Source organism: Pollachius pollachius (genome assembly GCF_949987615.1).
Source record: "Pollachius pollachius genome assembly, chromosome: 1".
Lineage (NCBI taxonomy): Eukaryota > Metazoa > Chordata > Actinopteri > Gadiformes > Gadidae > Pollachius > Pollachius pollachius.
The window spans coordinates 45659499-45687081 of NC_136934.1; the positions used below are offsets into that span (position 1 = coordinate 45659499).

General features: G+C 43.3%; 2 protein-coding genes across 3 annotated transcripts; both read right to left on the reverse strand.

The window, feature by feature from the left end:
- Positions 1 to 35: 35 nt before the first annotated feature.
- Positions 36 to 13590, reverse strand: igflr1 (IGF-like family receptor 1). Of its 2 annotated transcripts, XM_079748365.1 has the most exons (7): positions 13468 to 13590; positions 13198 to 13390; positions 2585 to 2618; positions 2304 to 2325; positions 1895 to 1981; positions 1241 to 1315; positions 36 to 628 (listed from the first exon to the last, which is right to left on the reverse strand). In XM_079748365.1, exons 1-7 carry the CDS (start codon positions 13559 to 13561, stop codon positions 303 to 305), a joined length of 831 nt encoding a protein of 276 aa, XP_079604491.1. In that variant the 5' UTR covers positions 13562 to 13590; the 3' UTR covers positions 36 to 302. The 2 variants fall into 2 exon arrangements, with proteins under 2 accessions (XP_079604491.1, XP_079604492.1); XM_079748366.1 differs by lacking the exon at positions 1241 to 1315 and having other exon boundaries at positions 45 to 628.
- Positions 13591 to 14560: 970 nt separating this feature from the next.
- zbtb32 (zinc finger and BTB domain containing 32) lies at positions 14561 to 26900 on the reverse strand. Its single transcript, XM_079757626.1, has 5 exons — positions 26860 to 26900; positions 21989 to 22947; positions 21041 to 21129; positions 16514 to 16633; positions 14561 to 16036 (listed from the first exon to the last, which is right to left on the reverse strand). Exons 2-5 carry the CDS (start codon positions 22927 to 22929, stop codon positions 15807 to 15809), a joined length of 1380 nt encoding a protein of 459 aa, XP_079613752.1. The 5' UTR covers positions 22930 to 22947; positions 26860 to 26900; the 3' UTR covers positions 14561 to 15806.
- Between the last annotated feature and the right edge of the window lie 683 nt (positions 26901 to 27583).

Consider the following 27583-nt stretch of genomic DNA (forward strand, 5'->3'; position numbering starts at 1 on the left):
ACAAACATTGAGCAAATCAAATATTTTGTACCATTCGCAGTTTATTGAATCAAAGTGTAAAAAAAGTTAATGATGTTCATAAAAAAAGGCATACAAGTCTGTACAATAAAATGGAAAACTAATTATTCACTATCATGCATCCTAATCTAGGTATGTATGTTTTCTGAAGAAAATGCCTGTGGTTACATGAGCTAACTAATTGTGTGAGCAATATCCTGCAAACATGCTAATGCTGGTCAGGCTAATGAGGCTTTGAAGCGGATTGGTGATGTGTTGCTTACTAGATGAACACGCACCGGCCTTCAGACAACGTGTATACTCGGCCTGAGTTTAGCCAGGACCACTATAGCGTCGGTGCGCCCTATCTCCCCTAGCAACCGGACCAGGTGCCCCACCGTCCACTCAGGGTACTTGGTGGTCACCCCCTCTAACAGGGTCTTCAGGGGGCTCTTGCTGTCCCTCATGGAGTAGGTGTAGTTGATCCAGGTGGAGGGGAAGGAGCAGTGCGACGCCAGGTGTCGGGTGCACTTCACCCCGTGGCCTTCTGGGTCCAGGAGGATTATGAGCTCCTCCAGGACGTCCAGATCGTCCAGCACCAGCCGCAGGGGGGCCGCAGACAGCTGTGGAACTTCAGACGGGTGGGGTTCAACAGGCGTACCAAACAGGGACTGTTAGTGTCATTACACGTGGAATGAGATTCAAAGACGAGCGTCTTGAGGGATGTTCAGAGCGACTGCACTTACAAGAGGACGTACGTTAAAGCCAACATGAAAACGGACAGTACACCTTACATCCACTAAATGTCTCATCCTCAAAAGCTGATGACAGCTATATGAGGAAGGGGACACTTTCTCAATTTGGCTTGGTCTGTTTAAATCCCAATTGCGTTTTTTGTAGATATTCCCATAATACTGCATATTAGGGAAATAACAATCCCTGAAAAGCTTTTTCATGTCGTCTTTAATAAGTTGCAACACAAAACACATCCAACTTAAAGGGCCCATATTTTGAGACTGCACATTAATAAGTTGGGTCCTGAAAAACGACGGAGACACCTTGGTGGCACAAAATGGGCCCTTTGAGTTGGAAACAATCAATATCTGCGATATGGCGGCAGTACTGGAGAAAGCAGCGTTCCATGGCTGCGGTGGGACTTGTTCTGTGTGCCTGAAGCTTTGGCACAAGCTTAGCGTAGCTTGAGCGTTGAGCTAAGGCGGCGGAGGCCATCTTTAGGACTTACTCAGAACCGCCTTCCATTCCTGGCCGTCACGTTGACTCAAAAAAGCCACATTACCGTTTCCGTCTGCAATAAGCCCTAGTCACGTGTGACGTGTAAACAACGCGGAGAAGGGAACATTAGCTCAGGATGAAATATGTCGTACATACGACCGTACACCCGCTAGTCCGTCTGTCTTCAGCCTCTTATTCTTGTGCTTCACCTGCCTCAGCTCTGGGGTTAGGGTTAGGGTAGCACTCAATGAAAACACAGACTGGTCAAAGGGCAGATGGTCCTATCTTCTGTTCTAAACCCTTTCCTATAACCCTCTTTTCAGTTCTAAACCCTAAACTATAACCCTTTCTTCAGTTCTAAACCCTCTACTATAACCCTTTCTTCAGTTCTAAATCCTTTACTCTAAACCTTTCTTCCGTTCTAAACCCTTTCCTATAACCCTTTCTTCAGTTCTAAACCCTTAACTATAACCCTCTAAGGCTTGTTGTCATCATCCACTCACCGCACTGTGCTGGTAAAGTTATTCCATTTCAGATCAATAAAATAAGCGTTGGATTTAAGGAAGAGCATTGAAGACTGCATGGGTCCCATACAGAGGCCCCCTTGTGTAAGAAAAAATATATACATAAAACATAACAGACAGTGCAACTTTAATTGGCCTACCTTGACGGCTTTTATTTTTCTTTTTGTAGATGTAGTAGGTTAACGCACCCACCATGACGCAAGCCAAGAGGATAATGAGAGGGCTCCCTGGAATAAATAAAGGAACACAGCAATAAACTATTGAAGCATGATCTCAAAAAATTTGACAAAATGTTATTCTATTTTTATTGGAATAACTTTTGCAAATTTCATTGAGGATTTCATTGTCACTTTGCATATTAAAATACACTTTGAATAACGTATTTACAAATTACATTATTAAATTGCATAATGAATTCTCAATTGCATAATGTAATGACTTATTGAATTGCATATTGCATTGCCATTTGAATTTTTCTACAAATATGCTTCCATAATAAAAACATGGTTCTGCTGGTAACAATCAGTTGGGATTGTAGGAATGACTTACAGATTTCCACCCGATAGTCCTCCTGAAAGTCAAACAAAACATCATCATTCAAGCATTAGTTTGAACATGGCTATGGACATTTGAGTACCTTTGAATGTACTGTCATTTTTCTACGTTTATGCAACAGTGTTTCACTAGTGTTTCACTTTGTGGAATGTGTGACCAGAAACACTGCAGGCCTTTCTCACCTTTCATCTAGCGGCGATGTATAATTAAAAGTCTGAAAGTGTCTCAAGCTTAATCCAGAGGAAGCCAAAGAGAGTAATGAAAAAAGTAATTACCTTCAAACTCTTCACTGTTGGGTCAGTGGTTTCTCTGAATGGGATTAGAGAGAAAAAGCTTCTTTAACAACCATCTCTTTAACATCCAAGAACCAAGAACCAACAGATATGGTCTATACGGTTTGCCAAATTTTCAATTCTACAACTGGGCCGTGAACATAACTAGAATTATACTCTGGTCTAAATCAACTGATGTACCTTGGTACCAGTTGGAAGCACGGTCATGCTCCCCAGTCTCTCTCTATGCTTTATTGACCGGCCCGGTGGCAACCAACCCCTCCGGCCTTACCTGCAACCCGGTGGTTAACGACACGCTCAAGATATGGTTTCAGTTTAGGAAACAGTTTGAATTTACTGCCCCCACAGCTTTAACCCCATTGTTAAAAAACCCTGTGTTTAAACCCACATTTACTGATCCCACTTTCTCCTTATGGCATGATAAGGGACTGAAATGTTTTGGGGATCTTTATAGGGGAGGAATTTTTTGTTCTTTCGTGGACCTAGCTACTGAATTCAACCTTCCACCCTTCCATCTCTTTAGATATTTCCAGGTGAGGAACTGTGCAAAATCCTTATTTACAAACTTCCCCCACCTCCCGCCCAAGCAGCCATGGGGTGAACTCTTACTATTTAATCCCTTGCAAAGGTCTTTGATCTCAAAGGTTTACAGTTCTATCCAATCATATGATGAACATTTACCTACCAAAACAAAGGAGACTTGGGAGCGTGAGTTGGGGTTGATCTTTGAGGAGGACTGGTGGGAGTCTGCGCTGAGGGTCATTCACAAAACCTCTATTTGTGCCCGCCTGACCTTGATACAGTTTAAATTTGTATTTAGATGCCATTATTCGAAGACAAAGTTGGCGCAGATTTTCTCAGATATGGTAGATGTCTGTGATAGATGTGGAGGCTCGTCCTGAAATCTCACGCATATGTTTTTCTCTTGCCCAGCTCTGTCGAACTTATGGCAAATTTACTTCAACACCATGTCTAAAGTACTCTCAAGAACAATTCCCATTTCACCACACATAGGCATTTTCGGTCTTCCGGAAGACTATACTCTATATTCTACTAAAGAATTGGAAATAATAGCTTTTACCTCACTAATTGCTAAACGCCACCTCCTTCTGAATTGGAAATCTACAATGGCTCCCTCCAGTACACAATGGATTAAAGAGGCTATGTCCTTTTTGAAAGTCGAGAAAATTTGATATTCAAGAAGGGGGAATGTGAGCAAATTCTTCAACAAGTGGCAACCGTTTATGGACTTCTTGTTTATGGACTATACTAAAGTATCAAACACTGTACAGTCCATTTGGTTTTATTTCTGTAAAACTGTTAAAGCTGTATGCAAACATGTTTAATGCTGATGCCAACATACCATGTAAGTGCCTTTGCTACTTTTGTATACACTTTAATAAAAAAATATGAACCAAAAAAAAGATATGGTCTATACGGAGGATCTGAAGTAAAAGGATATGTTTCATTCTTATTATTTTAGTGTGAAAGCATCCAACATTTTAAATTCAGTATCCTCAAATGATGCTGCTTCCCCACTGCCACTCCCCTCTCCCTCGCAGGCTCGCAAGATTGTGATGAGATGTGTACTAGCCCAAACGCACCGTCTAAGGTATTATATTATGTCAGTCAGCTCAGAGGGTGTCTTCATCAGGACTGCTCTCGTGCAAAAGCCTCACACAAGCCTCTCGTCAAAACAGTCGAAGAGGCACCACTAGGATTAGAAGACGGCGGCCCGGTCTTGCCAGCCTGATTACAGGGTTCATGTTTGCTAACTATTGTGGGATCTGCTCTATCTTGATTGATGATAGGGATGAGGTCATCTTGCGGTGGTGCGCCACAGATCGACAGTCGGGTTGACTCCCAAACACAGAGGTTTTGACAGGTGGTCAAGTTTCTCATCCCATTCCCCAGAACAACAACAAGAGGATGAGGACGACTTTGCTGTATCACTGGCATTCAGTGTTGTTTATAACTCCCTAAACAAATGCAATGCCATATTATGCAGAGATTAGCATAAAGTAAAATAGTTCACAGTCCCAGATGAATCCCCCTTGCAATGCATGGAGGTGAACCGCGGCTCTACCACTTATGTCGCAAAAAAAGATTTCTCAAAGGATAATTGCAAGTTCCTCTTCAATCCGTGCTGCAGAACTCTGCATACAAACAATACAATAAATGATGGTGGCCTTGGGGATGCACGTTGTACCTGCTACCTTCCAAATGTTACCCAGTGTCAGCAGATGGCCCTGACTGCAGTGCTTACCAGGACCACTTGATTGTATAAACACCAACTGAAGCATTCTGCTATTGAGAAGGAGGCTCTTGCCGTGCTACGTGCTACGCAGCAGTTTGAGGTATACGTGGGAGGGATCCAGTTGTGTTACGAACACAGATACAACCCACTGGCCTTCCTTTTCCTCCTCCATGTGTCGTAAACCATTAGTGGGTGGTTTCCACTGTGGGCACCTGGGGCTTATTTGGTGGGCCAGATTTAGTTGTGGTCGACTTTCATTTGGTTGCCAAGTTCCTCTTCCTCCAGCTGGAAAGCTACGCTCCTCTGTTGTCTTTCTGTTGAGCCTTTTTTAGGATTATTCTATTTTGAGACGACTGTGGCTGTGGTGTCAAGTGGCCACTGGGCCCAGCTTGTTTCTTCGCTCATGATTGGCCTCTTATCTTTGCAAGCCCTAAACAAAAAATCACATTGTCTTGGGCCTACGCCGATCAGGGGGCCTGTCATGTGCCAGTAAAAAAAAAAAAAAGTTTTTTTTTTTACTACAGCTCATGATAGGCCCCCTGACCGTCGTAGGCCCTGGGGCTTCAGCCCAGGTAAGCCTGTGCATTAAGGCGGCCTTGCCGGCAGTTACTCTTCGGACCAAGCACGCCTCAGTGGGGGTGCGGTATAGACCAGCTCAGTTGCGGCTCCCGTTTCCACCGCCGACAGAACGCCTTGTTCACACTACATGCGTCCGTCGACGGATGACCGAGGGCGTGTCTGACGTATAGGGGAATAGTCTTTGCAGACACATGCTAAAGCCAATCAAATCGCTTCCCTTCTACAAAGCCGATTTGTGAATATAAATAAAGGATGACACAAACAACAGGTGACTAAAAACAATCATATCATTCCACATTTCTTTAAAAAAATATAACGTCCAGATTATTCCTGCTTCTTCCTGCTTGTTATTGCAAAATGGATCCAGTAGTCGCTTGGAGATTATTTGCATAATAATATGATTGGCTGATTGGCCGACGGATCCGGTGATGCCTGAAAAGTTGAAAATTTCTCAAATTTTTGACGCAGGCCACCGAGTCGAATATACCTCTGAAGAATAAGTCCTACCTCCGAGGCTCCAGTTCCATCGGTCAAATGTCTATGGGAAATAACATGGGTTTTTTGAATGATGTACATAGCAAACTCTATAGGTGGCGAAGAAGTAAAACCTGCTCACGTTTTGAACTACACACTTTTCCCATCTAGATTCAACTTGGGTTTTGGATTGTCGGTGCCGTAAGTAGTAAACGATTATAAATGCTACTTTAACGTTGTTTAATGTTGTTTCCCATAGACATTTAACCGATGGAACCAGGAGCCTCGGAGGCGGGACTTATTCTTCAGAGGTCTATGGATGGACGGACCCACAATGCATTTCGCGAGCGCCCCATGCAAAGTCAATGAGATCCGTCGACGATGGTCGACGGAGAGAGATAGTGTAAACAAGTAGGACGGGGTTTAAGCATGGACCTATTAAAGGTTTTGTTATGTTATGTTACAGATGACGTACGACACTTGAAGTATCGACACAAGCCAACGGACAAAACCCCGGAAGTGTCTGCGTGTGCGTCGCTGTTTTGACTCTGTGTTGGGAGCGCTGGAAATAAAGTGGATCGCCCCGTTCAGTGAATGGAGTTAACCGATTCTTCTTTCATAAATTACCCAAGTATAGGCAACAATAAAACGCTTGGTTACACATATATTTTTGTTTTCACATATGTTAAAGTAATTATCACCTACAAAACTAATCCTATATTGATGAAAGCCCCCCCACCCTTCTACCGTTTTATTAGCTCACGTTAGCCATCAATCTAAAGCCACAAACATTATCTGATCAATCTTTGTACATTAGATTATTATTCATAGATTAGAAAACAAGAGGAGATCGTCAATACTTGGGAATAACATGGGAATGAATGAAACGCGCATGCGCATTTAAAAGACAGCGTCTACAGGAAGTGCGTCATTATTGCGCATTTAGGACCCCCAGTCGATCTGGCAGCCGAGTTAATCTGGTACCCGCACCGGTATGAAACTAAAACTGTGATTCTGAATAAAGTTTAAAAAATATCGAAATTCCGTTTGGATATTATTGAAGGTACAAGTGTGTAGATTTGCGTACAGAGTCAGTTTAACTAGGCCCGTTAATCACGCCTCTTGTGGTGAAGAAAATTACGGCAGCTTCCCCAGACCAACGTGTTGGCTTGGTCTGGTGATAGCCTAGGCTAGAGGAGTAGGCTACTGCGAGACGAGTACGGCTAAATACGGCTCAGTCCGGATCACGCCCACTTTTGGCGGTGGAAACGCGACCCGTGCCGCACCTTTGCAGACTGAACCGACCCGCACCCTCCGGTGGAAATGCGCCAATTCATACTTTGCAGTCACGTGACTACCATGGCTACTTGGAGGGCAACAGACGCCACAAAATGGCGACGAACAGCGGCCAGCCCGGGGAATTGCAGCCTTGCAGATTTCCAATACTACAATCAATCAACCATTTAGACCATAAATGTTCATATTAGATATCAAGAAAAGATAAACAGACTCTGAACTTGTGATCCATACACAGCACCCGCTGATGTGTTCATTGCTTTGAAGTTGGCGACGTGGAGTTTGGGAGATTTTGCACAAAAAATGAAAGTGTAGTGCCGGAGGAAAAGGAGGACGTAGGCAGCGTAATAATAACCGTTTTAATCCAACAACGACAGAGCAGAACAATCACTCGCAGCGCATGGCTAGAACTCGTGCAACCGCATACCCCGTCCCCCTAGACCCCCGTGACTCATAGCCAGTTCCCTCCCACTCGATCAGTAAGAGGGGAACACGAATCCATAATGTAGTCACTACAAAAGCCTACAAAAGTAGGGGACAACGGGGTAATGTGAGACATTGGGTAATGTGAGACACCCCCTGTATCTAGGCAACGGGACACATTTTTGGTCATGTGACCATTATGTTTTCAAGCCCCTCCCATTTCCCCTTGGCCATGAAGGAGAGAACCTCCTGGTGCTGTGGTAAGCATGTTTTTTTCACAAAAATATATTTTTTGCATGTTAAAGTAAATTTTCTTGCTGTCAACTTAATCAACTGTTGTGCCAAAGCAAATTGATTCAGGTAGAAAAACTTATATCATACATGTTTATGAACTACCAACATATAAAACCATGTGATGATGCTAGCTGAAGATTGGCTTGATTTACTAAGAGAGGTCATTTTTTCTAAAATGGTGGTGGTGGGGGAAAGTGAGACAAATGCTGTGGGGTGAAGTGAGACAGTGTCTCACTTTACCCCACCATGAGGCACAAGTTAAGTTTAGTCTTAAACATATTTTAATGTAATATTACATCACATATGTTTTATTTTTAATGTCATAAACATTGTAGAAAAGCCATCATGCCAAGGATATACAGCAGGAAGACAACCTGGGGCAAAACATCCCTTGAGGAGACGGAAAGTGCAGCCGCTGAGGTCAAGGAAGGGAAGATGTCTTTAAGAGCAGCTGCAAGGGACAGACATATTGACAAGTCAAGCCTCCTAAGGTTCATGAAGAAAAAAGAGAAAGGGGAAGTAAAATCAGTAGCCTGGGGTGCAGTAGCTGAGGCAAAGAGAATATTCACAGATGAGATGGAGGAGGAGCTTGCCCAACACTTGAAACAACTAGCTGACCAGTTCCATGGCCTTCCTCCAGTTAAGTGCCGTCAACTGGCATTTGAATATGCAGAGAAAAACTATATCCCTGTCCCTGCCAATTGGACAAAGACACAATGTGCAGGTAGGCTAGGGTGTTCAAGAGATCACATGATTCTGTAGGTTAACTAAGGCCAACAGATCTTGCCACAAAGCTAAATCTTATAATAATGAATTGTCTACTCTAGGTGCAGATTGGTTTGGCAGCTTCCTAGCACGTCGCCATCTCTCTGTCCGAACTCCAGAGGCAACATCAATGGGAAGGGCTAAAGCCTTCAATAAAACTACAGTCGCGGAGTTCTTTGACAATCTGGCTGTAGTGATGGACAGGTGACAGAATTAATTCTGTAGTTGTACATTTTTATGGAGGATTTACCAGTAATATTTGTTTTTGATTCTGATAAGGTTCTTCCCTTGCGTCTCATCTTTAACAGGCATAAATTCCCTCCACACATGATTTACAATGTGGATGAAACAGGCGTATTTACAGTACAAAAGCCACGGCAGGTAAGCTACACATGATACACTAGAGAGCACCAGGCTGATACTGAGTGGCTTGTGATAATGACCAGCTAGCTATTGACAGAATGCAGAAACTAATGCTATTAGTAATTTTGTGAACTTGTCAACTGGAAAAAATGAATGGACTGAAAATAAGTACAATTAAATACAACTTTCAGACCAGTGGTAGCCTACTAATTGCACATGCCATTGATTCTAAACTTTCTATTTGATTCAGGTTGTGACAGAGAAAGGAAAAAAGCAAGTTGGTTCTGTCACATCGGCTGAGAGAGGAGAATTGGTGACTGTGGTGTGTGCAGTGAATGCTGCTGGGAATGCCACATCTCCCATGTTTGTCTTCCCCAGAGTTAAGTTTAAGGACTGCTTCATGATAGGAGCACCTCCAGGAGCCAAAGGTACCTCCACCAGAACGGGATGGATGAATGAAGACACCTGGCCTGAGTTCCTTGATCACCTGATACAGCACACTAACTGCACCCCTGACCGTCCCATGCTGCTTATCCTGGATAACCTGAAGGCTCACATCTCACTCAAAGCAGTAGAAGTAGCCAAGAGCAACGGTATTGTTCTGCTCACCATCCCTCCCTACACATCCCATCGATTGCAGCCTCTCGACGTGACCGTGTATGGCCCGTTCAAGACCCAATACAGACGAGCTCTTAATGGGTGGATGAGATCTAACCCTGGCAAAACAGTCTCCATCTACCAGATTGCTGGACTTGTGAATGAGGCCTTCATGTCAGCAGTGACACCACGCAACATCACTTCTGGATTTAGGTCCAGTGGGATTTTCCCATATAACCGAGAAATTTTCCCTGATGGAGCGTTTGCACCATCCATGGTGTCCGACCGGCCAAACCCTGAGCTGCAGCCTGCCACTGCAGATGATCCGGATGGTCCACCCACTTCAGATGGTCCACCCGCTGCAGATGGTCAAACCGCTGCAGATGGTCCACCCGCTGCAGATGAATCACTCGATGATGCTAATTCATCCACTGCACATGGTCCACATGGATGTGCCCCGCCAGCTGACTCAGATGTGCCACGTGTTCCCAGCCGACCTGGATATGTGTCTCCTCGTGAAATCGTACCACTTCCCAAATGTTCTCCCAGAACACAAACCAAACGAAAGCGTGTGAAGACAGCCATCATAACTGATACTCCTGAGAAGCAGGCAATTGAAAAGGCTTATAAAGAAAGTCAAAAGAAACTGGCAGGGAAAAAGCTAAATAGCAAAGAAAAGGGAAAACCGAAAAAGAAAGCAACCAAAAAGAAAATCGTAGTTAGCAGCTCTGAGGAGAGTGATGTCCCTGTCCCACTTGATGATGTGTCTGACGAAGAGAGCTCTGAGGATGAGAGAAGTGATCCAGGAAACACAGATCTGTCCGTGGGTGACTTTGTCATAGTAAACTTTGCAACCAAACACAGGAGCGTCCGTTACATTGGCATGGTTGAGAAAGTTGAGGATGACGAAATACTTGCACAATTTCTCAGAAGAATCAAGGGAAACACGAAAGAGTGCGAGAGACCCATGTTTGCTATAAAGGAAAATGATGTGGCACATGTTCATAAAAGTGACGTGGTGAAGAAGCTGCCTCAACCTAAAAGGCCTGGAGGAACCACACGGAGAGAGCAACTCTTCATCTTTCCCTGTAACCTTCAGGGCTGGAATGTAGAGTAGCCTACTTCGAGTTAACACATAAAGCACATCCAAAGAGTAGGCTGATGTTCTAATCCATGTGGATCTAGTCCTGTGTTCTGAGTCCCAGGCTGTTCTAGCTGTTTCGTTTTTGTGTTCTGACTCCCAGACTGTGTTCTAATCTATCTGGTTCTATCTGTCATTTGAATGTTAATTAAAACATTTTGAATTATACTATGTTGTATTTGATTTTGTTCAGAGTTACTTTAAAGTGTTCAGAAAAAAAAAGGGCTTAATTGACAATCCCCATGATTCTGTAACTAGTCTGAAATTAGTTATGGAATGTGTGGTTGTCAAGCAAGCTGTCAGGATTCTAACTGTTACAACATGTTTTGTTATGGTAGTTTCAGAGTGGATAAAGTAAGTGGATCAGTTTACCCCTTGCTGATTCACTTTACCCCATTGATTTCTCTGGTCTGTCTCAGTTTACCCCTGAGATTGGGTAAAGTGAGACACAAGACCACTTTTTAAAAAACAATCATATTTTCACTGCCCTTCGTCCTGAATTCATTCTGATAATTTCGATGGCTAGGAAACATCCTGAATTAATGGTAAATGTGTACATTTTACTGATATGTCATTTTAGCTGGCTTAGAGGGGAGCAAATGTAAAAAATGTCTCACTTTACCCCACTCTCCCCTACGGATAGCTAACTTTTTTTCAAGAGTGGGTTGATTAACAACGTTGTCGTATGGGAGGTGAAAAACAGAAAATCTTCATAATCAAAGCAAAGTTGAGTGAGTACTTTCTAGCTACCCGCAAAACGATCAACAAATAGCTTTTTTCTGATCAAATAACTTTTAAGTAGCTCTTTTATTGACCAAGTAATGCGGTAGCGTCCACACTTACATTTTCATTTCATTTCATTTCATTTTCAAGTTACATTTTCTCAAGCATTTCTGAAGTTCCAGCGCAGCAGAGCATTTTGGGCCAGATTTCACGCCTAATCTGGCAACACGGGCTTTCCCCATAACGGCAGAGGGAGGGTTATTTTCATTTTTAAATAATCGTAATTATAATGTGCAATTAAACAATATATATTACTTATGGCAAATTCTAATCTTATAGACAATAATACAGTTTTTCTCCTTTTCGGATGGGATCCGGTAAAAACATAACCCCGGCTTCACTCCTCGGCAGTTATTACATCCAATCGCACAGCAACTATCTGGCATATCGTTTTCACCTCAAAATACCAACTTTCATTCGTATGGTAAAACTGGCGACTTCCTGGCAGATCCTTGATTAGGTTACTAAGTTGCTAGAGAACGTTGTTCTTGCCCGCCAGCCAGTCGTCGTGACGTCACGTGCAAAGTATGAATAGATTTACAAACTACCTGTAACTGGGTAAAGCTGGGGAATTCTTAAAAGTTGTTGTTTTCAATATTCATACGTTGTTTTTTACTTGTTTCTTTCTCTTTATTTGAGCCCCACAAAAACTCTTTGTCTCGCATTTGCCTGGCTGCGTAATCCCCACTGAGACTTTCTGGTAATGACCACTCTGGCCCATAAAGAATGCTCTCTGTGTGGCTGTCTTTAGTGGCCTGAAAACAGGCCAGGCTGCGTAACCCCTTGCGTTGCTTGAACGTCGAACCATAAACAGCCCTTAACTGAGTTATAAACACACACAAATCAAAAATGAAATCTTTAAAATAAGATACAATACGTATAGCAGCCTAGTAAAGAAATACATCTGAAAAGAAATAGGAGTTGAAAATTGGATTGTCCGTCTTTTACTACTTTGTTACTGATGTAGAATAACTTAATTAATAAAAATGATTTTAAACGGTAACCAATAACCTTAGAAATATTATAAAGTAGTTTTTATGGTCCCACGTCTCTGCAGTGGCTCTTGCGGTGGACGCAAGGAGGGTCCGTAAGTACGTAAGGGCTGCGCAACCCCTTGCGTTGCTTGAACGTCAAACCATAAAGAGCCCATAACTGAGTTATAAACACACACAAATCACAAATGAAATCTTTAAAATAAGATGCAATACGTATAGCAGCCTAGTAAAGAAATACAACTGAAAAGAAATAGGAGTTGAAAATTGGATTGTCCGTCTTTTACTACTTTGTTACTGATGTAGAATAACTTTATTAATAAAAATTATTTTAAACGGTAACCAATAACCTTAGAAATATTAAACCAAGAGACACCCAGCCGGATCATTCACCTGTTGTATATCCTCCTTCTGTTTGACTAACTAAATGGACCAAACTTTCTTTGGTCATTACAGTTAGTCAAAATGTCATAGTAATAGGAGATGGAGGCGAGCTGATGGATAAGTGAATGAGATTCTTAAAACACGTAAGTCTACTGTCGACCTTTTCGGAGACAAAGCCTAATAAAAAGGCTCATTAAAAGGCTCACGGTGCAACGTTATCTTCTTGTTCTGCGTCCGCGTCACTCACCCGATGTGGGAGCACTGCGTATCGACGGTTGGGTTACAATGGTGCACCGTTTTCTCCCCAGTCGGACAAGCGGAACACGTTTGACATTTCCCACGTCGTCCGTCGTTCCAGAAATTGTCTTTACACTTCTGAGTGTGGCTGTCTCGTCGCCCGCCGTTGTCCGCGTATCCACAGTTCGGGACAAACTCAAACCCTGCAACAGGAGAGCAATAAGTGGTGAAGTTGGGAAGATTAAATTAATAGTCCTAAAAGCATTCACGTCATTGTTACCTGGTTTTATCCATTTCATGTCACACGATACACATTGGTGCCTCTTAATGTCAAAATAAGTCTGCAGATCGGTGCACCGATCAGAGTAGGACATGGTGATGCTGTCAGCTCAGAGGTTTGAACTCAACTCCGGTCCATCGAGATCTGCTTTTCCTCATCTAGGGTAGGACCACCCCTTCAAGCCTGATATTATCATGTACAATATATTTATATTCTCTTTATAGGAGTTTATACCGTCTTCTTCTTCCTCCTCTTCTTCTTATTTTTCTTCTTCTGATCTACATCTACAGCATTTTACAGACACATTCACACACCGACTTGAGAAAACAATGCAATAACTTGTGTATATATATACATATGCTTCACATCACTCACGCCCGTTGTCCATCCATATCCCCTTGTCCTGTGCACACACTTGCAATGTTAATCACAGATGCAACGCCGCTCGCCATATATGCATCTGTTATAGATACGACGAAAGATACTGGCGGAATCATTTGAGTTAAAACAACAACAGTTCTAGAATATGTAGTCTGCCACGGGGCAGACTACTTAACGACCAGGCGTCTTTTAGCGCGGATTACAATCCGTATTGCCGCCTGCAGGGTTATGCGATAACCATACGGAGGAACGCGGTCGCTGAGCTTCCCTGCCCTAACATTGCATGGCACGTTAAAGTCAACTAGAATCGCCACCATCATCCAAAATTTGATGTCAACAGACCAAAAATAGCCTGAAAGCCTACATAAACTATAGATAGTTAATGTGACAATCACATTATTAAAAGTAGACTTGGAGCAATGATTTACTGAGGAACAATTTTTTGGGAGCATGCTTTGCAAGTAGGTTCGCTATGTACGGTAAGCGTCTGAGGCAGGGTGACGTGTCATGCTCAGAGACACCTCGACACTCAGCTAGGGGGAGCCGGGGATCGAACTAGCAGCCTTCCAGTTACAAGTGAACCCGATCTACCTCTAGCCAACATTCTCATGATGTTGCCTTTCGAAAAACCAGAATTTCAGAACTATTTTGATAACTCTTACGCATGAAGCTCAAGAGAATCCAAAAAACAAAACAAAATTTGAACTAGACAAGTGGTCAAAAAGTTTATTTGTAAAAAAAAAATGTTTTTAGGAAATAACACTTGGAAATTGTAATGGACAAAAACAATTGATAGGCTACTACGTATCATCTCATCAATGAGAGGAAGAGTAGGGCGTGCCACGTCGTCGTTCTGCTCTGTCGGCTAAAATAATTTGAAGTTATTATGTGGGTTATGAAGTTGGCTTGTCGACCATAAGTGCCAGCGAACCCGCTGTTTCATCTGGAATCCGGAAACACTATGAGATTAAAATAATAATGTATTTTTGGTAGAGAGGCTTAGGAAAAAGGGGGGCGTAAACCCTGCTCACAGGGAGCTCGCGATCCACGATCCCAGTTTCCAAGACAGCTCAACTTTTTCTCTCGGATGCCGCCTACACAGAGGTGCGTGGCCCCCAGTGACGTCAGAGCCTCATCACTAAAATAACGCCACCTGCTTTCACATATTGTGAGAATAGGAAAGAAGTGTGTGTGTGTGTGTGTGTGTGTGTGTGTGTGTGTGTGTGTGTGTGTGTGTGTGGTATTGGAGTCAACTTGTCCACACATTATATTACAGTAGCATCCAGATGTTGATTTAACAAATGAACCAATAAAACAAACGTGTTTTATAATAAGCGCCTATGTTCACATCCTGTTCGGGCAACTTATCATATATCAGCTACCTAACCACAAAGAGAGCTGCCGAACTGATAGTCCTGAATACCTTGCTGCTGGACCCAATAAGTGCAGTTCATGTTTTATAGTCATCCAAATCATTTATGGAAAATAAACATAAGCTTTCTAATGTCAATCATCCAAAAGAAATCACACCAAAAACAACAACGGGCATTATCTGATGTGATAACATAACCTATAACTTTATATAGCACAACTTTATCTATTAAATCCGGGTGCTAAACATTAGTTCTTTAATATTCATTTCTTTAATTGTATTTTACATTTCTACCTTTTCTGTTTTTAAACCCTTCATTTGATTTTCCTTTTTGAATGCATTTGCATTTCCCACTCTTTAAAGAACTTGAATCGTGCTTCATAAATCAACTAAGCAACCGGTCTTACTGGATGAAGTTCAACACCACATTTGTTCGTTGGTTTTGCAATTCGACGGTTGTGCTCCACGGTTCCAGTTATGTAGAATCCGGTTTAACCAGTGGATAAAGTAGATACCGGTTTCAATAGTTTAGGGTTCTGCATGGCCAGTCCCACCCCGGGTCTCTGCGCGAGTCCCGTGCGTGTCTTCAGACGTGTGAGGTGTACAGGTAGGTGCGCCGGATGGTCCAGTCGGGGGGGAAGTCTTGGGGGGCGTGGCGCTCCACGTGCTTCTGCATGGTCGCCAGACTGCTGCAGAAGTCGCGGCACGCGGTGCACTGGTAGGGCCCCGCGCCCCCGTGCGTGCGCAGGTGTTTGATCATAGCCGAGTAGTCCCGTGAGCGCTGGCCGCACAGGCGGCACTCGAACGGTTTCTCACCTGCCGAGGACACACGGGTTAGAGGCTTTTCACGCACGCACCCACAGACACACACACACACACACACACACACACACACACACACACACACACACACACACACACACACACACACACACACACGATCACCCTCAGACAGCCGACCACATGTTAGATACACACTGTCTCCCACTGATGCAATATGAACTGCATTAATATACAATGCACTGTTCATTTATGAAGGCGACAGAGTCTGACGGCATCCATCTCAGATCTCTATTGAACGATGAGGCCTTAAGTGCTGATTATGGATCGACGTTCACGCAACACAATGACACGCAGACGTTTCGACGCAGTTGTGAACCTTTATGGCTCTCCGTCGGGTTTTAGTAAGCGGACCGCTTCCTAAAACCCAGGGGCGCTGGGCGCACGCAAGGACCTAAGGGGTCCGTAAACCCCTTGCGTTGCGTGAATGTGGGACCATAATCAGCCCTTTACCTGTGTGAACCCTGTGGTGAGTCTCCAGCTGGTGCTTCAGACTGAACCTCTTGGGACACCGTAGACACTGGAAGGGCTTGGCTCCGGGCTGGGGAGCGACATAGCGATGGTAGGCTTCACCTGGGAAGAACAACATGGAGGTCAGGCTGGGTGTGGCCTCCTCACCTGTCTCCCGCCCTCTCGTACATTAATCGACCAATCAGAGGACACCTCGTTGGGGGTTCATTTCCAGCTTTGATTGTCGTTTGTTGGTTGTGTTGCTATTGGTCTTGGAACAAAAGAGGTAAAAGTAGCGCAATTGTTAAATTGGGAAGACATTATATATAGAGAAATAAAAGGGCTTTATATCTAAATAATATATATTGATAAGGGTAATTTATCTAAATAAGAGAAATTCATAAAAGTACATCTAAATTAAATAGATTAAAAAGTTATCTTTCTAAATAAGACACATTAATAAAGTGCTAGCTATCTTAATAGGATAAATGGTGAAATATATGGGCAGTAAGTTCAGCGAGCATTGCATTGTAATGACCCCACCACTCACCCCTTCTGGCCTTAAGATGGTGCAAACATAAGGTGAGATCATTGAAAACGCAAACATTTTTCTTTCTAAGATGATTTGAAGTTTGTGTTTCTGAAACACTTCACATTTTGCCGAGGTATGTTGATGTCAAGGCTTGAGGTGTTTTTGTTAGCAAAACGTTTTGTGGTAAACATTTTAAATTTGAGAGTGCACAGATGTTTGCTTGTTGAAGAGCCCTAAAAACACACGCCAGTTATTCAGCAAGCCTTTCAGTTTGACTTGAATGATAACAAAGGCATGACTAACTTCATTAACTTTAGTCATGAGTTACTTTATAACTTTGCTTGTGTTCTTAATAACCTGGTTGCCCTGACTTCCTAGGCTTTGAACTACCCCGGTCTTTATAGACCGGCATGTTGGAACACAGCTTATGATTAAAGGTAGATTTTACTGAATGTAAACCTATGATGTTACAAACGGAGGAATAGCCATGGCTGTGTAGACAAGACATGGTCATTTGAGGGATTCACATTTAAGATAATAATAAGAATAATAATAATAATAATAATAATAATAATAATAATAATAATAACAATTAATAATAATAATTGATCCGTTTTTTATAGCACTTTTCTAAATACTCAAAGCCGCTTTACAAATAAGAAAGGAATACATACAAACAATCAAACAAAAGGGAAAAAATAAACAACACCACAACAATAGGCAACACATTAAGGCCCCGTCCACACGGAGCCGAAACGGGCGAAAACGATCCGGTTTCGTTTTATGCGGTTCAGGAATATCTCCGTAAAGACGGAGTCATTGCGAAACCGCATAGATCCGTAGAAACGATGTAGTACACATTCCAGGCCCATCAGGGGCGCTGCTTCTGCTACAGAAATCCAGAGAAGAAGAGGCGAGCATGCGCATAAAGGCTGCCCGTTGTTTACAAAGACGCCGCGGGCTTCATAGGTCCGGGTAGATTTGAAACCACCTCCGAGGGTGGTTTCAAATCTGTGCGGTTTCGGGCAGCGGATTCGCCAGCTTCGTCTGGACGGAAGGTCAAACCGCACAAGACTTCGCCAAAAAATCGGCTTAGTGTGGACGGGGCCTTAGAGAGCGGGAGAGAGTGGAATATGGCGGAGGATGATTTGTCAAATGGTGTAGATGGTCCTGAAGAGATAGGTTTTAAGTTGACTTTTGAATGAACAGAGTGTATCAGAGTTTCGGTTGGTCAGAGAGAGGGAGTTGGTCAGAGGGAGGGAGAATTCTTTAGTGTGGCGATGAGTTCAGCGGAAGGAGGCATTTGGGGAAAAAGCTGGCGGAGCCATGGCCGAGGCTGTGAAGAAGCAAACTCTGTTGGAGGTGGATGGTGGCCTCAACTGAGCGGCGATGAAAGACGTCCGCCAGATGGGAGCTGGGTTGACTCAAAAGGAAGGCAGCGGTCCGGTCAGAGTGAGGGCCAACGCAACCGTACCTTCGACCAGGTTACGGCGATGGATCCTGTAGCACAGGGGGGCCCAAATTCTTCCCAGTGGAGGGCCAAAATGTAATCGTGGGGAGGCTCGTGGGCCAAAATTTAAAATTTTCAGTATATTTAGTCAAATATGTGGGAGGCGGCTGAACAGGATAGGAGCTCAACAGCGCCACCCTACCATCAATGTATCACAATGTTATTCTAGGGTCAGGAATGGAAGTGCACCAATAAATAATATTCAATGAGAGCGAGCGCAGATTCCGAGCGCTGATGGCGGAAAACAATAATATATACAGTGGGTAAGGCGCGGGCCAAATAAAATCGGTCCCAAGCAGGGCTGGGCTGCTGGGCTGCTGTAGCAGAAGTCCAAGTGTCCAAGACGGCTGGTCGAAAAAGCTTTTTAAAATAGGAAAGCGGCACCAAAGAACTTAAAAATAATGTTCAGAATGATGTTCAGAGCGAGACGCGGCAGCCGGTGAGCAGTGGCGGCCCAAACCTATGATGTTGTGCTTTTTCTGGTGTCTGTAGCTTTGATGCAAATTAGCTGCTGCCCATTGCATACAAATGAGCTGCCCGAGTAAACCACAGCATGGAGGAGAAGTGATTGTTGCCGGATGTGGACTCCCTGAGCTCTTAATCTACATAATATAATATAATAATAATAATAATAATAATAATAATATAATATATAGGTATCTATATTATATAATATCTAATATCATGGCCAAAAGCTATCATCGCCCGATGAAATTATGAATCATAAAGACTGCGTCTGACGTTTCTGGTACTTCCACAACAAGTAAAGACTCGAAGTGGGGGTTATCTCGGGAATGGTTCAGAAGAATTGGGGGAAAAAAACTTTGGCTTTGACTCTCTGAAGTTCAGATTGAACCGCGACATGAAGGAGAAAGGGATTGTACTCCCGGATGCAGGCAGTCCGGCAGCTCCGCCGGACCCACTGCCAGGCATTCACAGGGCAAACATTTAAACATCTTTTATTGTATGGAATCTCCCTGCTTCTGAAATGCGCGAACATCTCTGCCAAGCGCTCGTCTGCTGGTCTACAAAATCGTATATATGCTCTGATTGGAGGGGGGTGGGGAAGTGGTTGGTAATATTCTAATGTGACTGCTTCCTAGGTAGTAGTAGGCGCCGAAACTGACTCGCTTGTTTGGTAACTGTAGGCGGGGTACTTTCAGAAATGCATATCTCACTCAAAAAATCATGTACAGATTTATTTCAAAGTGTGTATGCGTGTGGGAGCACCAGATACCCAAAACAACACCCCAAATCCAAGGAAAAGTGATGTTTTCGTATTATGTCCCCTTTAAAGGATGTACTTCCTGTGCACGACTTGACATCTGCAAGGAAACGGTGTCATCCTAAAAAGGTGTGAAGCTGAGGGTGAGATCATTTAACAGAAAAGTCTCCTGGCCAAGACCTAGAACGAACTAGACTAATCAGACTAGTTTCCAGTTTGTATTCAGGCTTAAACTGTTTCATTCAACAGGAATGAAAAGAGTTAAGGGGTGTCTTCACTTTAACCCAACATTTTTTAATATGATAAAATCAATGCACAATTAATGCTAAGACAATTGATGACAATAATAATTATAATTACAATAATAAAAATAATAATAATAATAATACTTTATCCTAACTATTATTATTATATAATATGCTGAAGCCAAACCAAAAAATATTTGTATTTATTATACAACACAGCCTCTAAAAATTATCATACTTTCACAGAGGTGTCAAAGTAGCATATCTTCAGTAGTTTAATCTAATAACATAATAATAACAAAGAACAGACGCATAATTAGTGTTACGGTTGACAACATGTGGTTCAACCACCACGCCTTTTAAATGATTTCTAGATAACATTGAATCACTAAGACTCATTTTGAATTGTACCCACACACACACACGCACACGCGCGCACACACACACACACACACATACACATCCACACATCCACTAATACACGGTTCAGGTTTTTACCGCTACCTATTAACCTAACATTAGTATGGTACATTCGTCCTCTGACTGTGTCGTGCCTAACCACGGCGCATTGAAGCACATACTGTACTACGGCTGTATGTATAGTAACCACAATGCTGCTCAGCCTGCACTCTGCTCCTCTAACCACAGCCCTCATTAGCTGCTTCCTCTGCGTTGCCGAGCTAGAAACAGCAGATAAGTTGCACCCAGAAATCATACTATCTTCTTAAATTATTTTAAATTGTATAGAATTGTATCTCATTAGTGGGTCGCTGTGTGCTGTCTTGCAGAATGCCACGAAAAACCCACAATTCTTGGAGACCTAATCAATCTTTTTTTTTAGATTTTAAATTAAAATCGACACGCATATAGACACGGCTTTTTGACTTTTTCATTATACTCCCTCACATCTTATTGAATAAGTCACTCTGAGGATGGTGTCGGACCAGTGTATCCAGGGTGGTGTTGATGATGTTCAGGGTGGTGCTGCAGTTCCAGGATGTGTGGGTGGTGCTTTTACCTGAGGAAGCGGTACACCTCTCCGTCAGCAGGGATGCATGATGGGGGTTTACAAAGACGTGCTGAGCGCCGGGAATTCTCTTAAAGTACCTGCGGGAAAACAACAGCGTTTTTACTCTCGATATTTGGTTTTTGGTTGCTTTGAGCGGCAGAAACAACCAGTTAGAGCGCAGGCCTCCACCGTTCATCTCTTATCATTCTCTACTTCCTCTGTGTCCTTCGCCACAGAGTATTTATAGGTCTTTCTGTGCGAGGCTCAGGCAGATCACACACACGGGCAGGATGTCTCTCGAGGCAGTAGAACCCGGCCTCGTTTTGACGGAGAAAAGCGTAGGCCTACGGCTCCGTCGATGTGCGACAGTGTGGGTCGTGTTTTTTGTGCGTGTTCGTAGTGATCTGACGTAGCCCTGGTAGCGCATCAGTAGTGAAACGCCGCCGTGGGAGTGTTGTTATGTTTTCAATGGAAGGGAGAAGACGAGGGTGGTTCCCTTTAAATGTTACTACGGTGGACCGTATGAGGGAGAATATGAGAATTGGGTTTCAATGTTAAGATTATCATAGTAAGTTTTATCTGAAGTCATGATTCATGATATTGATCTAATCTGATAGAATGATCGATCGTCATCTCGGGTTCAGAGGTGAAAGAGAACGGGGGCATACGTGAGACTTAACCTGATTGGTTAACGAAAGACATTCAAACTTTCCAATAAGTCAGTGACTAAATATAAATAAATTTTGTTATATAATCAATGTGGTAAAATGAACAATGAAAGTATTAATTAGGGTAGAGTAGTAGAGTAGAGGTGTTCAGTAGAGTTGTTGGCTAGAACACCTGTGAGTCACATCTTCCTCTCGACACTGAATAATCTGAACTGGAAAGGGCGATCAGACCAATCGACACTAGCTTATCATTCAATCATACCATCATAACATCACCAAGTGTATTCACCTGGACTCACAGCTGTCGCTCGCTGCACCCATTCTCTTCAGGTCTCGCCGGACAATGTCCTCCAGATCAGGGGGGCGTTGTGACTGAACATTGGCTAAGTCAGGGGCCCTTTGGCCCAGGAGCCCGGACTGAGGCCCCTGGGGGAAGGGGTGTTGGCGCTCGGCCACCAGGTCAGAGTAGCGCTGAGCCATCAGCCTCAGGGTCATATGTTGCCAGTGGTTGGCGGAGGCCCAAGCAGGATGGCTGGTGACGGAGGCCCACGGGGAACAGGGCGAGGAGGCCCTGATAACGCTGTCCCTGGAGTAGGGGCCCGCCGGCGGGGACAACGGGAGCGCCTGCTTCCTGGACAGAACCACGCTCGTTTGGCCTTGAGGTGTATCAGAGGGAGGTGGCGGAGAAGACGTGGGAGGGCAGCTGCTTTCCTCCTCTTCCTCCCTCCCCATCTCCCCCTCAGCAGGGGAGTCCCTCCGTCCCGTCTCCCCTCGGCACGGCACTCCCTCCCGCCGTCGGTCTGGCCCCGCCCTCGACTCCTCCGGCTGCTCTAACCCCCGTCTGACCTCCGCTGCCCTGTAGTCCAAGCTCCCTAGGAGACTGCGGCACTGCTCCTCCAGGGGCCTCATCCCCAGGAGCCCCGCGGTGGTGCGCAAGGGCCCCAGGTCCCCTAGGGGCACGGCCAGGGCCTGGCCGTAGCTGTAGTCCAGCACCTGCTGGAAGGTGCGGGGGGAGCAGAAGTCCAGCGTGCAGCGGAGCGGGCGGTCCGCCGGGCCCTCCTGCAGGAGCCGGGGGGCCAGCGTGGGGCTGGTGCAGGCCAGCACCAGGCGGTGGGCCCCGAAGGTCTGGCCCTCCAGGGAGAAGACGACGTCACACAGGGAGCCGGCACGGCGGAGGGTGGCGGCCCGCTCCAGGAGAGGGGAGGGGTAGTGGGGCTCCAGGCGGATCATCTCTTTGGGGGGGACGTCCTGGTGGAGGGTACAGACGAGAGGGGCGCTGGGATCTTAATGTGATACTGACGACATTGGGAAGAACGCACTCTGGTAATTCAGGTGAATGTCACGACATGATGAAGATCATAATTCTATCATCTTCTATGATGCGTTTGCTTTTTTTCCGTTTTTTGGTTTGGCTTTATTTTACCAGGAAGTCTCGCCGAGATCGAAATCTCTGTTGCAAGACAGGCGCACATCAAGATTATCAGCTAGACACTAATTGAAAGACCCTTACATTTATGAGTAATGGAAGATTCTGAATTCCCCTATCTCCTTCCAGAGATCAGGTGCATAACCCGTAACATGAGTTGTTATGTGGGTGCCATTTTAATTGGGTTAAACGGATTTCATTTACATAGCAGCTTTTCAGACCTAGGCACATATCAATTCATGCCTCACATTCACCCATTAATACGATGTGGGTTATGAATGGGAGCAAGGTGTCTTGCTCTGGGACACTCAAACGCTTGGCTAGGTCGGAGCCTGGTATTGTACCAACAACCTTCCTGTGGTGAGACAACTAATGCTGAAATAGTTCAGAGTTGTGGGTGTGCAATCGGTCTTGTGTAATAATTCTCATGACAGTTTGTTAGATAGTATGTGAAGATTTAAGAGATTAGGCAGCAGCATATTATGTCCAAAGTGTTATTATTTTCCTGTCAAGCCTTTTTTCTGTATAGTAAACACATTTTAGTATTTAGTTTATGAGCTAGATTTTCAACATGAGTTTGGTAAGACTCCTTGCTGTACAGTCCTTTTCCTAGATACAGTGGTATACATAAGTTTGGGCACCCATGCTAAAGTTGACTAAAAAGAGGAATAAAAAAACATTTTTTGGAAATTGATCTTAATGCATTAATTAAACAAATGAGGAAAAATCCAACCTATAAGGACACCAATTTTCTTTGTGAATGAATGATGTGTTGTAATTAAATTGATGTTCTCCATTGAAATACAGGATGCATAAGTATAGACACCCGTATGTTAAATTCCAATAGAGGCAGGCAGATTTTTATTTTTAAAAGTAAAGTTATTTCATGGATCCAGGATACTATGGCCTTTCACCTAGGCGTTTGGAATTAAAATAGCTCCACATCACCACATTACTGGCCTTTAAAAATCTGCCTGCCTCTATAAGAATTTAACATAGGGGTATCTATACTTATGCACCCTGTATTTTAATTTTTTGTCAACTTTAGCATGGGTGCCTAAACTTATGCCTACCACTGTATTTGCAGGGTGGAACAATATTGATCCAATAACCATTAATAGTGTAATTGTTGATAAACACTGTGTGAACTAGTGTGTGTCTTTTCAGAGTTTAATGCAAACTTAGGATTTCTGGATCCCATCTAAGGCAGACTATCCATGTAAATATGAATATTACAATATTAGGATTGTTATGTAATGAGACCTGAGGTAATTTAACTCAATCAGTGATCACACTTTGCGTTCTAACAGTAAGAAATTAATTAAACCAGTTATAAGCATCAAAACCCAGGGCAAGTAACTTATTCAAAACAATACTCTGATCAACGGAGGCCAAGCTTTGGACAAGTCAATAAAGGGTCCAGGTAACTTATTAACATATTTAGGGCATCAGCAGACACTTTTATCCAGAGCGACTTACAATAAATACATTTATCAGAAGAAGGAGAAACAACAATAAATCGCTGTCGGTACAGTAAGGATGTTCATAGAACCAAGTGCCAAGCTCTAACAATTGTTAGGTTAACCCATTCCCATATAAAACAAAGATAGCAGGGATAAAATGCTACACGATTTAAAGTACTATTTTGAAGTGCAAGGACGTGCAAACTCATAGTATAGGTCTTGAGCGAGACCGCTGAAGAGAATACTGTTCTCCTCCAGAATGCTAGGAAGGTTTGAGTCTCCCAAGGATTCAAGAACATTTGATAAACAGCTTGGTTTCTGTACCGGCAGATAATCATTTGAGATCATTGGTTTCACTGCTCTTATGCAGATGGAAAATTAGCCGTGTCGTTTCTCCATGATGGCGGATTCTCAGCAGTGGTGGATATCAGTGTGAACAAGTGATAAGGTGTGGGGGATTTTTTTTCCATTAACATTAACTGTACTCGTGTATCAACACGAAAACCACATATTGAGTATAAGGTGAATATTTGACACTTTTGGTTTGTAACTCACCATGTTTTTGCTTGTTGTTTCCTCTTATTGTAAGGATGACAAGAATCATTAAATTGTTCTTTCTGGCAGGTGTAAGAATAATATATGTCTATGTTGACACAAATTGCATGTAAAAATTTCATTTTTTACCTCTTATTTTTCTTTCAACGCCTGTGTGTGAATAGCACACCTTCTGTCTTTCAGTTCTGTGGAAAAACGTTGATCAACACGGTTTTCCTTGTAATGCTGTGTGGCAGCACTGAAGCAATGCCCTGAGTCTTTGATATTCTACAGTTATACGCACTATGCAGCCACAACCTCTTGACTGTATATGAAACCATGACTAATGACTGTACTACCTTCGCACAAGAGGCGCTTCAAATCCACAACATGAGTGCAACTCGGGTAAAGGTAAATAGCAAACAACCCGCAGTTGTGAAACCCTGTTTTGTTTTTGATCAATTTTTCACTAGCAAATGTTGGGAGTAATTATGATCAAAACTGAGCATAAATTAACTTGCAGTTGCAAGCCATCAGATTGCATTTAACGCCATATATTGTCCCAATAAATGTCACAATAGAAAATGTGAGAAGTGTGAAGAGAGAATATATATATATGTATATATTTCTGTATATATATATTTATATATAAAGACATTAGAAGATATTTTACAATTTGTATGAAGTAATCATTCACACATTTGCCATCACCTTTATGATTGTGTAAAGATTCAACAGCGGCCATCACAAATAAGGTTCCATTATGTTTAGCACTTTAATTGATCAAATATAGTAGTCCCATTATTACAAAGTTGGAGCTTCTTCGATAATTTTCTGCTCATTGAAAGTCAATTTGGCTGAAATGAAATTTGCTCATAAATGTAAACGTAAATTTAAACTCAAATGAAGGAAGGAAAGTGCCGGAAGCTCTCTTGTTCCATTTGAAATATTCCTTTAAATACTGCAGAACCCTCTGATCTATCGATATCTATACTAATATGGTAAAAAATAATATAATTAATTATTATAATAATATAATAAATATATGTTTGCCACTCCGATATGCACGCCTGCCCTGTAGTGACGTTATGTGGAGCAGTTTTATGTGCCATGCTCACCAACAATGGATGACAATAGGAAATTGAACAAGCAACCATTTGATTGGAGGAATCTGCGCTCAGCATCCCCATGACTCTGTTCAGTGCTTTACATTTATCACTCAAAGCAGCAACAGAACTTATCAAACATACATCTACATTTCCCATCATATTGGAAGGCAGGTTCAGTCAGTTCTCTCAGAACAAACCCAATAGGAAGTCAAGGGTCAAACGTCAGCGTGAAGCGTACAAACTGTTGATTGGTCGACAACGTCTCTGAGTGAATGAAGAGGGGTCCTTTGATTGTTTTCTGTCAAGGTTTTGCAAGACATCACACGAGAGCGTGGCAAAGTAAAGACGAGCTGTATGAGCACATCTACAGGTGTGAAGGGGACTCTGGGTGCATCATCTCCAGTATAAGACACCACTTGGCTTAGCACAGGGGCTTCCCCAGGTGTGCGTAGACGTCTGACCCCGACCCAAACACAGTGCACAAACATATTTGCAAAGTGCAAAAAAACATTTGAGTCCCAGGAAACTAATAAGAGCGAGAAGAAGCAGTTGGGGAGTGTGGTGTGAGCAGCTGGTGGTGTCTGCGTGCGGAATGTTAGAGACAGAAGTTTCTGAAAGAGAGACTCACCAGTGTGTGCGAGTGACTCCAGCGGTCCTGTGTGGAGAGCAGTGAGCCGCCTCAGCACTGAAGTGACTTGTGTTTGGTGCTGTGGTGAGGAAAGGACAGGTCGGTTTCCTCCTCTATCTTCTCAGTCCCTCCTCTGCGAGAGAGAGATCATTTCCTGATGGTTCCATTGATTATCGAGCAGAAAGCATCTTCATATCTGTCTTTGGCCCTTGGTTATCCAGTCGGTTCCCAGCGTGTCACAAGCCCAACATTTGTCCTTTTTTATTTTATTGAACCTTTAACCAGGAAGTCCCTTGAGATTCAAATCTATGGTAAGAAGGGACCTGGCAAAGATAGCTCACCAGTAGAAGTACACGGTTGCAAGGTTTTGTAGCTCAATTTCATCACGCTAAGGCGTGTAATTCGCTTTTTGCAATACATACATTTGTACAGTTTATTGCTTATGTTTTCCACTCAAGACTCCAAGACTTGTTGAGGTCACCTGTCATTCTGCAAGCCACCATACAGCGACCCACTCAGACATAGGTATATCTATACATAGTACAGTATTCACCCTGACAAGGGGACAGTGTCTCACAAGATGATCATGGTTGAACTTTCAGTGGGCAGAACACCTCGGAGGAGCTGTGACCTCCACTATGCTCTTACTTTGAAGGAGTCATCGTTCCACTGTACAGCCACAGTGTCTTTTCACAGTAAACAGAATAGGTAGAATTACCCGTCA